Genomic DNA, 14,737 nt, shown 5'->3' with positions numbered 1-14,737 from the left:
CGATAGACTAGGATGCATTCCAGAAAGCAGTTGCAGAACATGACACCGTCCCACTAACCCGACGGCACGTTAGATCAGCACAGGAAATTACACATCTGATGGTAGACGAGTCATCTTTTACCCCGGATAAGCACTTACTGAACCTATGGACTGTACAGGAGAGCCTTCACAAGGCCTATCTGGCCAACGGCTGGCAATGCAGTGATCTCCTCCGAGTGCACAAAAAAACTGTCCGGGCCCACCGATACACCAAGCAGCTCGCCCGCTTGAGGTGCTTTGAATACTGCGAAACTTTCGACAAGCACACCAGCACTCACAAGTCATGGAAAATCCACCGAGCCATGTCTGGCAAGCACAAGACACAAAACACTGCACCCAACATGCAAATGGCCTTGGACCCGACACCAGAGGAATTCGAGGAGGCCACCGCTTACACATTCCTCCCACGACCGGCCATCCTAACAGACCCCCGCACACCTATGAACCAAGAAAACCAGCCAGTGACCTGGAAATGACAGCTCTGACAGTACGCACAACCTCAACCAAAGCTGCAGAGGAAGTTGCGATTGTTCTGGCTGCCATGAGCAGCAAGGACTTCACAGTACTAACTGACTCGCAAGCGGCACGTCAGAAGTTATCAGTGGGGGCACATCACTACAAAAGCACTGAACATTCTGAAAACAATTGCAGAGCTGGCTACCTGAGGTGTGCATCATCTGGGTTCCTGGGCATGAATCCATCGACGATAATGAGGTGGCTCACGCCGCTGCGTGTGCGTACATACACCGGGCCATTACCCGCAACTGAACATTCTCCGCTGCCATCAAAACGGACCCACTTCTCCAGTATTCAGACGTCCTGGCACATTATAGGCTCTACGGCGATTGCAGACAAATTCCTATCCCCAAACCGCCCTCCCTCCCTTTGCAATTTGTCCCACACTCGGCACCTTGTACCACCAGGTGTGGGAGTGCCAAACTAACTCCAAGGAGGGCTTGTTTGGCCAATCCGAACCTTGGACACCAGCAAGATTTGGTAAAGAGGGCCTGGATGGCAATTCACAGCCTGAGTATCCCAAAATAAGGATGCCTTCTATGAGGCGAGTGCCCTGCCCATCAGCACTTACACTCATCAATAAATGTTTACTCTCTCTCTCTCTCTCTCTCTCTGCCTCTCACTCACTCATACTAAACCAACTGGTTGGCAAACAGACAACCCTGGTTCAGTAAAGCACTGAAATGATTAGAAAACAAGAAAAAATGTCTCGTCCGTGCAGCTAAGTCCCGTAACACTCCTGATGCATGGAATAAGTACAAAACCAATGAAACTGCTTATCTGGAAGCTGAACACTCACTCTTTTATTCTGACATGTCAAACATGCTTAAAAAAAAACCCCAAAAATTCTGAAAAGTCTTAAACCCACAGGACATGAGCACTATTACTCAGGTGATGACCCAACCAATGGTCAATGTGCCCACGTGTTAAATGCCGCATTTGTATCGGTTTTTATTCTAGAAACAGAACTCATTTTCGATTCCTCATGCCAACTCTGGCAGTACGATGTGAGCAATTACATTTTTTCCATCCAGCATTTTATCCCTAATAGACAATATTGAACTTTCGTCTTCAGCTGCTGTGGATGACATTACGTCAAAGCTTCTAAAAACACTGAACATATTTGTGCAGCATATCTGTGTCTATTTTCACAGTCAGTTTCAGCAGGCATGCTGCTTCCAGATTGGAAACATGGAAAATCGTTGCAGTTCATAAATCGGGTAACAAACACTCCCCATTAAATAATCGCCCCATTTCATTAACCGGCGTATCATGCAAAATCCTTGAACATATCGTCTACACACTATGACTGGGTGTCAGTTAAAAATTTTAATCCAATTAATCGGTTAATTGATCGATTAATCGGTTGCATTGGTTTAAGAAAGAAAAATGACCAAAAATATTATTGTAAGAATATTTATAATATTAATATCAGTGCGCTCGTCGGCCTGTTCATCCCAGATGAGGTAAGCAGGTCATCATCATGGTGCTGGTGCTGGCAAGACACTTATCACCGCATTCGTCACTCACTTTTCTAGAACCGGGAACACCTGCATTCGCTGTAATTGCAGGACAAGGCAGTTAAGTGTGGTTTACTTACGACAGAGTTAGTTTATACAACGGCCAAAAGGGGCCCTTTGCCGTTGTTTGTATCATGTAAATTTGTATTAAGGGTAGCCACTTTCTTGTCCGTGTTGGCTATAAGCTTTCGGTTACTATCTCTGAGCATACTTGCATCTTTTCCGTTGTGACGTCAGGAGGGCTATTTGAACATGGTCATGCTTGCACACAATTTCAACACTGCATTCTTGTTTCAGTTTGTTCACATGAGATTAACTAGTTAAAAAAATAATGACAAACATTACTCAATTAATCAGAAGGTTAATCGATCAATCGCCCACCCCTACTGCACACCCATCATGGACTTTCTTGATTCTAACCATTTTTTTCATCCCGTGCAGCGTAGCTTCAGGAAAGGTTTTCCCTGTAAAAGGCAGTTAGCTATGTTTGTTCATGACCTGCATGTAAACCTTGACTCTGAACTTCCAGACTGACACCACTTTCCTAAATTGGCCAAAAGCTTTTGACAATGTCCCTCATCAATGTCTACTACTAAAACTAGCTGCATTACATCTAAATTGCGATATCTTAGCATGGATTGAAGAATTTTAAAGTAACCATTCACAATCAGCCTTTGTCAATGATCAAATATCCAACCCTACCCCCGTAACCTCGGGTGTCCCTAAGGGTCCATCCTAGGTCCACTTTTGTTTGATTTTGTTCCTGACCTACCAATGCATGCATCTTCTAACATCCGTATGTTTGCAGACGACTGCATAATTTATCGCAAAATTAGCAGTGTTTTTGATACCACATCTCCTCAGAATGACCTGCGAGTAAAATTTGAAGGTTGTAACTTAAGTACTTTTTGTAAAATTTAGGCTCAAAGTTCGAAAAAAATTGGGTTCCGAGCCGAATTCGACATTTTATTGTGAAAAATTTATATCCTTATCAGCAACAAAACTTTAGAGAAATGTACAATAGGCATAAATTGAGCATAAAATTTACTAAGTCTCCCTTATAAATACTTTAGTAAACAGATGTCTCCCTTATAAATACTTTAGTAAACAGATGTCGCTAAAGTTGGTCAACGCTGACGGACAGATGGCGGCAGTGGCCCACCTTGTCATTCTGGGCAACAGAATTATCAGGACATAAAAAATTTTCAAGAAAGTTGAACAGGTCGACCAGCCGACCTTTGTTCGATCTTACCTGAAATCACCCTGGGTGATCTGTCTTGCGTGTCACCTTTGTGCCATAAGGTAGTGCCGTGTATTTGAGGCACCACTGATTACATTCCATATGGACTTTCGATGGAGCTTGTCGAGAATGCAAAGTCAAGCACTAAGTGTTGCAGTGGGTCTATCGTTTTACGCACGCAGATTTTGAGGTGAACCTCCCGCAGCAATGCTCTTTCCCCCTATAGCCTACACTCCACTATTCAGAGTTCTCCCCTTCCCCCTTTTCCTGACAGACGCGTCATTCCTCGAAGTCCTCGAAGCCCTATGTGTACAGAGCCCCCTCAGGGCTCACAATGAGAGCAGCTTGTCAGGAGCATTCACAATTTTTTGGTTCATGGAAAACTCCTTGCAATCAACGTTTCACCACTTTGGACAAGGTCTACAATATCAAGAGGATGTGAAATAGTGCCTTCTGAACTATCATGATTTTCATTTGCGATTCCCCTGCAGTTTCAAAGTGACAGGCATCTTGCATATATCTGGCCTAGTGCAAGGAAAATGTTTTCTGACTGTAAAGTGGGGCACCGAGCTGCCACATTCTCTCTCGCACTCTGCCTCAATACAAGACCCCAGTGGAAGGATATTTAAAAGAAAACCCATACCTCGAGTGGTACAATGCCAGTAGTATAGCTCATGTGGCATGCATTTCGACTGAACAGCTTGTTTTATTCCCACAAAGTTTTGACAGGCTATACGAGCTTATTTATTGTGGTCATCTGAGGCTAAGCGGCAAAGTATTCGTGGCCACATCTTGTGTACTTCAGCCACATCTTGTTGAAGTTTCTCCACCCAGCAATAAAAGAAATGAGCGGTTTTTATTTCGTTCCATTTTTTTCCCTTTCCAAGTAAACCCAGGCTAAAGCAGGGCGCTGAAGATAAAGAAGGTTGCATGGTCCAGCGCAGACCTTCACGCATCAGAAGCAGCTTCTTAGTTTTTTATTACGTCATAATTGTACACTTACTGCGTACACAGCAGTGGGGCCCTGGTGCTCCACTGGGAACGCCTACACGATATGCTAACTGTTCGCTAGGGGGCAATTTCAATGGGTGTGGGTCAGGAGCAGGGTGGGGGGTCGGGCAGCAGAGCCCCCTCGAGGGCCTGGCACAGCCGGTCGTAGTGCAGCTGGCTGTTGTGGAGGATGTCCTGTGCCAAGTCATCCACGCTCGTGTAGCGGCTGCGGCTGGCATCAAACATGTCGCACACCAGCGCCTCCACCTCGTCCTGCACCACGAGGAGCCCAGTTCTCAACCCTTTTGCGCCACATTTGCTGTTCGCAAACACCCCACAGACTACCACAATGACATCACACTGGGTTCACATCGATGCTGTCCATGCACCGTTTATAGAGCACGCTCAACTGTGCTCCGCGGCACGCCAGACTGCTACCACCAAATCGACAGCCTTTGCCAACAATCTCGCCGCACGGGTCTGCTTGTCGCTTGTCTCGCGTTCCGCAGGCTGCCGCTTCAAATCCCACCAAAAGCGAAAGTTAACCGAGGTTCTTTTCAACTTGCTTTGTTTATAGGAGCCTCCCTGAGAAATGTGGGTTTATTCTTCAAGCTGTTGACCACTAGGGACCATTTTTGTGTTCCAGTGACGCCATACTTGTGACCAACGGTTAGCTTTCGCAAGAAGTTATTTAATACAGAAGGGGCCAGCGGGCAACCAGTTCTCGAGCAATTACACCTGCAACATCGCCTGCTTTCCATCACATGCAACATTACTTTCGCCAACAGGACAATAATGAGCTGTAGTTGCAGCTACCCATGCCAGCTTGTGATCACAGCCAGAGCCATGTTGGCACCCTCACTGTGTCACAGAAGTGGTACGATCACGTGGTCGGCAGCATGAACATGCCGCCCGGCCGGTGAGCACCACATTGCTACATAGAGATCACAGTGATCTCAACCTCTCGTCATTGCCAGAGATTGATTGAGTGATCATGAGGTTTAACGCGCCAACGCTACACAGGCGCGCCGTAGTGGAGGGCTCCGGATTAATTTTGACTACCTGAAGATCTCTAACGTCTACTGTTGATGAACCATGCTTACGAAGGTACAGTGGTAATGAGTACAATGCTCAGCCTATACTACAGCTTTGCTGTAAGTTGTACACTTAGAATGAAAAAACAAAAAATTTACACTTACACAGAAGACAATTTTGCGCATTTTTGTGATAAGGGGTTGTATAATGGGAGCTGGTTACTTTCAAGAAGGTTTTCAGAACTTTGAGTCATTTCTCTTATGTTTGCACAAAACGAGCAAATATTCAGCCAGAACAGTGGGAACAGCTAACATTAAACAAAGCAAACAGTGTCTGCAAACGTAAATGTTAATGCCAGGTATACAGGGCCCATTGACTGAAAATGGTAGCCATCCTGTTCCGCGAAAGTAGATGTCCAGTGAGGCCGTAGTAAAACAGCAACTGCTGATGGGGCAGGGTATGAAATGCTTCTTGTCGTCTTGGCAGGCAGCAGCCATTCTGCATGCTCCTGTGCCTCAAGATGTCAAGGAACTTCAGAGTTTCTTGGGACTTGTCAACTTCTACAGGCGCTTCTTACCCAATCTTTCATCACTCCTTCGTCCACTGCACTTGCTTCTTGGCGAAGGGAAGAAGTGGGAGTGGGGACAAGAACAACAAGATGCATTTACTGCCTGCAAGCACTTGGTGACATCAGCTCCAGTTCTTGTGCATTTCAACCCTGCCAGGCCTGTTTGTCTCAGCTGCGACGCATCGCCTTATGGTATAGGTGCAGTCCTGGCACATAAAGATGCTGATGGCCGGGAACATCCCATTGCTTTTGCCTCAAGGAGCTTGTCAAAAGCAGAACAAAACTACAGTCAACTCGACAAGGAGGCATTGGCTTTAGTGTTTGGCGTGGATCGGTTCCACCAGTACTTGTGGGGCATCTCATTCGAAGCACACACTGACCACAAGCCACTTCTTGGACTGCTGGGTGCCAACAAGCCCATTACCATGGTCAGGTGGGCTCTCAAGTAGGGATGGGCGAATATAGATTTCGAGGTTCGAAGCGAATTCGAAGCGAACAGTGATTTGGTCGAATAATTTCGAATCGAATAGTTCGAATAGTACACATTGCAAATCACAAAGACAAATGAGCAACTTGTGACCTGACTAATGTACACATTTTTTTCTAATAATTAGAACTCACGTAGGCACAGCATTGTGTAAAACTATTACCAGTTGAACATTTATTGCAAAATCTAAAACACAGCTTTCCTTTGCTGTATTCACAAGTTTTCATGAAGAAATGACTGTTGCGCCACATGCTCTAGGTGCAGCAGTTTCCGCCGGCTGCTCATTCACAAGTTTAAGCGCCGCCTAGAAACTCGCAGAGTTAAGCGCCGCCTAGAAGCTCCGCTAAAAAAAAGTATTGTAGCCACTAGTATCCTCGGCCGTAGCCAAGCAAAGCGCAAGTGGCTGGCCGCCATTTTGAATAGGCTCGCTTAGTGCGGCCAACGCCTCCAGGAGGTGTTGGTGCGGCGTACTGCCGCGCTGTGCGAGCCTATTCAAAATGGCGGCCTGTACAAGTCTGCTGGCTTGGTGCCGCTATGTTCGGAGCGGTGCCGTTTCAGTGCCGCCTTTTTTTTTTTAACTTAAGTGTGCTGGCGGCTGAGAGCTTCGTCGAACCTCTAGGCAAGGCAACAACTCGGCAGTGCCGGCACTGATAATAGAAATGTCCGCGTCGGTGGGTCTTGAGCCAAGCCTGGGGTAACTCTCGGAAAGCTTGACCGAAAAGCTTGGCTTTTAGCTGCCTATTCGGGAGCATCGAATAATTCGAAAATATCGAATACCCGCATTCGGATCGAAGCGAATAACGAATAGAGAGCTATTCGATCGAATATTCGACAATACCGAATATTCGCCCATCCCTACTCTCAAGCTTTCTGCGTACAAGTACGAACTTGTATACAAGCCTTGCAAAGAGCTCGGCCACGCTGATGCTCTTAGTACACTGCCTCTGCCAACTGACACCACTGCATTACCACGACCTGCTGACATCATCTTGCTGGAGGAGGCATATCCGCGACTGCTTTCACCTGGTGTTGTGGCCCAAGCCACAAGAAATGATCCAGTTCTGGGTCATGTTGTTCTTGCTGTTCTGAAAGGAGAAAGCCTCCCAGTGGGACCAGAGTGGAACCCCTTCAATACCAGAAGCTCAGAACTCAGTCTCCATGAGGGTTGCCTACTCTGGGGATCAAGAGTCGTGATTCCAAAATCATTGCAGGCCCAAGTTCTTGGCATTCTTCATGCCAGCCACCCGGGTATCAAGAAGAGCAAGATGATTGCCAGGAGCCATGTTTGGTGGCCAGGCATTGACAATGACATTGCCAACAGTGTGAAGAGCTGCTCCACGTGCCAGACCCAACATCGAGCTGCACAGCCGGTTCAGCAGATGCCATGGCCTTTTCCACAGAGACCCTGGTCAAGACTTCACATTGACTTTGGGGGACCATTCCTAGGTCACACGTTCTTGGTTATTGTGGATGCGTTCTCAAAGTGGATAGAAGTCTTTCCTGTATCTTCCACATCTGCAGAAGCTACCATTTCTGCCTTGAGAATTGCATTCGCTCAGCATGGCCTGCCTGATGTCATAGTTCCCGACAACGGTCCTGCCTTCACCCGTGCTCGAAATGGAATACGCCGCATGCTCGTACCGCCGTATCACCCTGCCTCAAACGGTGCAGCTGAACGAGTTGTACAAACTGTAAAGAACAAACTCAAGAAGTCTGGTTCTGGGAACTTCCAAACACAGATCTCCAGGTTCCTATTCCACTACAGGACCACACCACATGAAGTTACAGGTCGGCCACCGTGTGAACTTTTGACGGGAAGAATGTTCAAGACTCCGTTGGATGTCCTGAGGCCAAGCCTGCAGGCATCTGTACTTCTAAAACAACTCAAGCAGAAGCTGTATGCCGGTCCTGGCAGGCCCCATCACTGCAGCCAGGTGATGACGTGTATGCGCGAAACTTCCGCAGGGGTACACCTTGGGTGCCTGCCAGTGTTGTGGACGTCACTCCGTCATCAGCCAGTGTCCATTTTGAAGATGGCACCTTGGGAAACCGACACAGCGACCACTTGCGCCTTGTGCCGACAGCAACACTTCTGACCTCTCCTGAAACTGCTATCGCTGCAGCTCCACCACAGCTGGAGCCGCCACCTCTCCATGCACCAGCTGTTCCGGAAGTGCCTCATCAGGAACAGCCACCTGGAAATAGTTTCTCTGGGAGTAACAGCGACGGGACTGCACTCAACAGTGGTGTGCACGTGAACAGTGACTCTGTCGTGCCTAAGCCTAGCACACCGAAGTTGCGACGTGGCACGAGGACTAGGAAACCAGTGAATAGGCACTCCCCATAGGTACCCCCCTCTTAAGAGGGGAGGAGTGTTACAATGTTAGCTCATGCGGCGCTGATAGTTTTATATTCAGCCGTGCAAGCCTGGCACAGCGGCGAGTGGCCGGTTTGGGAAAAATAAACACAGTTCGTTCTGGGCAAACAGCTCGGCATGTTCTCACGTCTTTCACGGGCCTGATGGCCTACTGTTCACGGTAGTCACTTCCTACCGCTCGGCCATCCGTACTTCTACACATCTAACACATGTGTTCACTCACAAGCCGAGAACAAAAGAGGCCAGCTTATGTTCATTCACTAGCCGGGATGGAATAATTTGTATTGTTACATGAACAGGTCAGCTCATAGTCAAAAAGCAAGGGGCCAGCTTGTGTTCACTCACAAGCAAAGAACAAATGGGGTAATCAGTGGTTTGTAACATGAACACAAAAGTTCAGTGAAGGAACAAGAGGCCAGCTTCTTATTCATTCACTAGCTGGGACGGAATAACCTGAATTGTTAGATGAACAGGTCAGCTCATAGTCAAGGGCCAGCTTCTTGTGTTCGCTCACAAGCCAATAACGAAAAGGGTATTAGTGGCTTGTAACATGAACACAGAAGTTCAGTGAAGGAACAAAAGTGGCCAGCTTATGTTCGTTCACTAGCTGGAACGGAATAGAGTAATCTATTTGTTATATGAACAGGTCAGCTCATAGTCAAAAAGCAAGGAGCAAGGTTCCTGTGTTCACTCACAATCCAAGAAAGAAAGGGGTAATCAGTGTTATATAACATGAACAAAAAGTTGGGACGCAATAGAGTAAACTGTGATTTATTACATGAACACGCCAGCCCACAGTCAGAAAGCAAGGGGCCAGCTTCTTGTGTTTCCTCACAAGCCAAGAACGGAAAGGGTAACCAGTGGTTTGTAACATGAACACAAAAGCTCAGTGAAGGAACAAAAGAGGGCAGCTTCTTGTGTTCGTTTGCTAGCTGGGACAGAATAATCCGTGACTTGTTACATTTACAAGCAAGCTCAGTCAAAAAGGGGCCAGCATGTGTTCACTCACAAGCCGAGAACAAAAGAGGCCAGTTTATGTTCATTCACTAGCTGGGATGGAATAATTTGTATTGTTACATGAACAGGTCAGCTCATAGTCAAAAAGCAAGGGGCCAGCTTCTTGTGTTCGCTCACAAGCCAAGAACAAAAGGGGTTATCAGTGGCCTGTAACATGAACAAAGAAGTTCAGTGAAGGAACAAAAGTGGCCAGCTTCTTATGTTCGTTCACTAGCTGGCACGAAATAGAGTGATCTATGATTTGTTATATGAACAGGTCAGCTCATAGCCAAAAAGCAAGGAGCAAGGTTCTTGTGTTCACTCACAAACCAAGAACAAAAGGGGTATTCAGTGGTTTGTAACATGAACATAAAAGTTCAGTGAAGGAACAAAAGTGGCCAGCTTCTTATGTTCGTTCACTAGCTGGCACGAAATAGGGTGATCCACGATTTGTTATATGAACAGGTCAGCTCATAGCCAAAAAGCAAGGAGCAAGGTTCTTGTGTTCACTCACAAGCCAAGAACAAAAGGGGTATTCAGTGGTTTGTAACATGAACATAAAAGTTCAGTGAAGGAATAAAAGTGGTTAGCTTCTTGTGTTCGTTCACTATCTGGGAAGGAATAGAGTAATCTGTGATTTGTTACATGAACAGGCCAGCTCATAGTCAAAAAGCAAGGGGCAAGCTTCTTGTGTTCACTCACAAGCCAAGAACGGAAAGGGTAATCAGTGGTATATAACATGAACAAAAACGTTCAGTGAAGGAACAAAAGCGGCCAGCTTCTTATGTTTGTTCACTAGCTGGGGCGCAATAGAGTAATCTGTGATTTATTACATGAACACGCCAGCCCAGTCAGAAAGCAAGGGGCCAGCTTCTTGTGTTCACTCACACGCCAAGAACGGAAAGGGTAATTAGTGGTTCGTAACATGAACACAAAAGTTCAGTGAAAGAACAAAAGAGGCCAGCTTCTTGTGTTCATTCACTAGCTGGGACGGAATAATCTGAACTGTTAGATGAACAGGTCATCTCATAGTCAAAAAACAAGGGGGTCAGCATGTGTTCACTCACAAGCCGAGAACAAAACAAAAGAGGCCAGCTTCTTATGTCCATTCAGTAGCTGGGATGGAGTAGAGCAATCTGTGATTTGTTATCAACCCTTTCACTGTCAGGCGTTTCCTGCCATGACGCAACCAGTGTGGGCTTGTTTTCCAGTATATCAGGAAGGAGCGTAGTTATTTATTTGACTATGACAGCATCCGAACATAACCGTCTTTCTTCCAGACATATTCAGTTTTCCATGCACATTTCCAGGACAACGACCCCACCATTTCAACATCAGAATCTGACGCTCTGGAACTGGCACCCCTTCCTCAGCTGAGAAACTCTCAGAATGTGAATCCGAGCTAGCCTCGTATTCGGATCGGAATAGGGAGAACCAGCGCTCCTGTCCGAAGTCGAAGGCCCCGCGCGGTCAGCCACCCGAAAGTAACCGCACGCATGGTGGGAGCACGTTTAGCAGCCCGCACAACGCACATAAGTGATGCGTTGAAATCATGATGGCAGATAGCGATACAAAGGGCATACAACATTGATATAACAACCTCATTTGCTGCTGGCAGCGGCAAGTGAGGGTGCGCAGAGCAAGCGAAAGACACGATTGAGTGATGTTTCGGTATATTGGAGAGGCGACGGCACGCTGTGCTAACCTGGCATGCCGTAGCATGCGCAGGAACAGAAAAAAAAACCTAGAAACCCGTTGCGGATGGCACATCAACCATTGCACCTGTAATCGCACGCGTGCGGCATGGTCACTCATCCCGACAAAGTACAGCGTGCGGAGCGACCATGCCTCCCAGCAACGAAGGATAGGCACGGTCGCTTCGTACTCTTCAATACACCGTCAGAGAGCTAGCGAGTGAAAATACAAGCTGCTAGAAAGATTGGACAGATGGCGCGAACAGTCCAGGCGCACCACCTTTGCGCTATGGTGCGAATTTTTGAACACACAATAGAGAACGTACCAGTACGTCAGTGACACTGCGGAGGTGAAATGCAAAAACGTACCGGTACGTCAGTGACAGCGAAAGGGTTAATAGGCCAGCTTATAGTCAAAAAGCAAGGGTCAAGCGTCTTGTGTTCACTCACAAGCCGAGAGAAAGGGGTAATCAGTGGTTTATAACATGAACACAAAAGTTCAGTGAAGGAACAAAAGCGGCCAGCTTCTTATGTTTGTTCACCAGCTGGGATGCAATAGAGTAATCTGTGATTTGTTACATGAACAGGCCAGCTCATAGCCAAAAAGGAAGGGGCAAGCTTCTTGTGTTCACTCACAAGCCAAGAACGAAAGGGGTAATCAGTGGTTTGTAACATGAACAAAAAAGTTCAGTGAAGGAACAAAAGTGGTCAGCTTCTTATGTTTGTTCACCAGCTGGGATGCAATAGAGTAATCTGTGATTTGTTACATAAACAGGCCAGCTCATAGCCAACAAGCAAGGGGCATGCTTCTCGTGTTCACTCACAAGCCAAGAACGAAAGGGGTAATCAGTGGTTTATAACATGAACACAAAAGTTCAGTGAAGGAACAAAAGAGGCCAGCTTCTTATGTTTGCTCACTAGCTGGGACGCAATAGAGTAATCTGTGATTTTTTACATGAACAGGCCAGCTCATAGCTAACAAGCAAGGGGCATGCTTCTCGTGTTCACTCACAAGCCAAGAACGAAAGGGGTAATCAGTGGTTTGTAACATGAACACAAAAGTTCAGAGAAGGAACAAAAGCGGTCAACTTGTTTGTTCACCAGCTGGGATGCAATAGAGTAATCTGTGATTTGTTACATGAACAGACCAGCTCATAGTCAAAAAGCAAGGGGCCAAAGGTTCTTAAGTTCACTCACAAGCCAAGAACCGAAAGGGTAATCAGTGGTTTGTAACATGAACAGAAAAGCTCAGTGAAGGAACAGAAGATGCCTGCTTCTAGGTTCGTTCACTCGCTGGGTAAAGAGTAATCTGTGATTTATTACATCAACAGGCCAGCTCACTGAGTTAAAGCAAGGGCCAGGTACTTGTCTTCATCCACAGGCGAGAATAAAAGAGAGCAAGATAATTTACCAAACAGCGGTAGCTTTTTATTCGTGTGATACCAAACTGCACCCACCTTGAAGTAGTTGCACATGCTCTTGAGTTCTGCATCCGTGCCGAGAAAGCCCCAGGCCAGGACGGGAACAATTTGCTCCATGACAGCATAGTAGTGCGTGAAGAAGCCGCGTGAGAACTGCAATGAGTCGTGCAGTAAGAACCACAGGTGCACACACAGAGGCGTAAGATTTCGTTTCGGATAGAGCATCCACCAGCAGCCTAGGTTATGGAACATCTTGAGCATTACTCGGCTTCCCAACCTGGGTGTTACCCTGGCACTTGGTACACAAGAAGAGCGGCACACCCTGGCTACATGACTCTGCACTCAGCAGGCATTTCTGGCCACCCTATAAGTTGACACACCAAGATTGATGCGAGTGCCTCCTGCTGGCCGAATGTCTAGGTAGGGAAGATGACCCAAATATGACATGGCCAGAAGCAAACTGTACTACAGCGACTTTCACTTTTGAGGTAAATAATGACTCCGTTCAAATAGTTTCTATTTCAGCAAATACCGTATTTACTCGCAAAATGAACCCACTCGCATAATGAACCCTCCCCCCACTTTTATTCTTGAGAATTTACTTTTTTGACACTTTGAATAAAAAATGCAGCGGAGATATGTTTTTATCTCAGCATGGTTGCTGATGCTGTAGACGATCGCAGTAACTTGATATCACGCCACAGTACATGCAGAAATGCTAAAAATGCATTCCAACAAAAAGAAATCTCAACACTAGCCGGAGACGTGAGTGGTGATGGTGTGGCTCACAATTTAAAAATTTCGCGCTTGCGGTGCGCCACCTGCTGAACACAAAAACCTTGCGCCATAAAAACATTGTGGCGTGCGAACAAAGCGCAAAACGCACACCACACTCCTTCCCTGCTCTTTGCCGTTCCGGCTGGTTTTGGCGGCGTGGAAACAAAGCACTAAACGTACTCCGCACTCCCCTGCTCTTGCTGTTTCGTGACTTTGCCATGAGGATCTGTGGTGGTGTTGTTCAGCTGTGTTCAGACCTTTTTTTGTGCTCCTGGTGCGCGCCGTACGATGGGCCAGTACGTGAGCTGCACAGACGGTTTTAAACTGAAGGTGGTGGAGCATGCGTTGATGCACATGGAAACCGCGCGGCTGGGCGGCATTTCAGTGTTGACCCACTGCGTGTACGCTACGGTCGAAAAAAAGGTTTTTGATCAGTGAACAAAGATCGTCGTGTGTTTCTTGGGCCCAAAAAAGGGAAGTTTCGGGTGTGAGAAAAGAAGTTTTGGAGTGCCTTGACGGCACGGAAGACTGTGCGCTGTGGGCCGACTACGGATGTGAAGCCGCAAGCGACTTCAGTGAGGAAGATGGCGAGCAGGGGGCCACTGGCATATTCAGAATAAAAAAAATTCCATTACATAATCACCCTGGTGTTTTTACGGAAATAGTAAGGCTTTGCCGCGCTTCTCTTAGCAACTTTATTGTGTGGAATTTCAACTTTTAAAAAATCTGTTGCAATTTTTTCCCGCATAATGAACCCTCCCCCCAAATTCATGCCGAATTTTCTGGAAAAAAAGTGGGTTCATTACGTGAGTAAATACAGCACTTTGTGACTGCCAAGAGGAAAATTAGAGATTTTAAATTTCTTGCAACTTGTATCTCTGAACAAGAGAACTGCAAAAATTGAGTCAAGGTTTGCTTTTATCAGCATCCTCTTCTTGCTACTATCCTATTTTCATCACACTTAATTAAGAAGCAACAACAATAAGTCACAAGTGTCACAATCATAAATATTTATTTAATTTGTAGGAAGGAAACGAGGTGTATGGGATGGTATTATGACAAGACAGGATGCGACAA

The 14,737-nt window shown here is 46.5% G+C and overlaps 1 protein-coding gene across 10 annotated transcripts in view; it reads right to left on the bottom strand.

Moving 5' to 3' along the window:
* Positions 1-4,273: 4,273 nt before the first annotated feature.
* Positions 4,274-14,737, bottom strand: part of LOC144180230 (mitoguardin-like) — a 71,603-nt gene continuing 61,139 nt past the window's right edge. For all 10 annotated transcript variants that reach the window (XM_077708642.1, XM_077708648.1, XM_077708636.1 and 7 more), the window contains 2 exons: positions 12,920-13,036; positions 4,274-4,578 (listed from right to left, as the gene is read on the bottom strand). In XM_077708642.1, coding sequence (XP_077564768.1) covers positions 4,544-4,578; positions 12,920-13,036 — 152 coding nt within the window. In that variant the 3' untranslated portion in view covers positions 4,274-4,543. The remainder of the gene's footprint in view (positions 4,579-12,919; positions 13,037-14,737) is intronic.

This window comes from Haemaphysalis longicornis, unplaced genomic scaffold (genome assembly GCF_048455015.1).
Source record: "Haemaphysalis longicornis isolate Haplotype H1 unplaced genomic scaffold, Haemaphysalis longicornis Haplotype H1 scaffold_1, whole genome shotgun sequence".
In the NCBI taxonomy this organism is placed as follows: Eukaryota; Metazoa; Arthropoda; class Arachnida; order Ixodida; family Ixodidae; genus Haemaphysalis; species Haemaphysalis longicornis.
The sequence above is the reverse complement of the archived record's forward strand: the minus strand, read 5'-3'. Positions and strand labels throughout refer to the sequence as shown.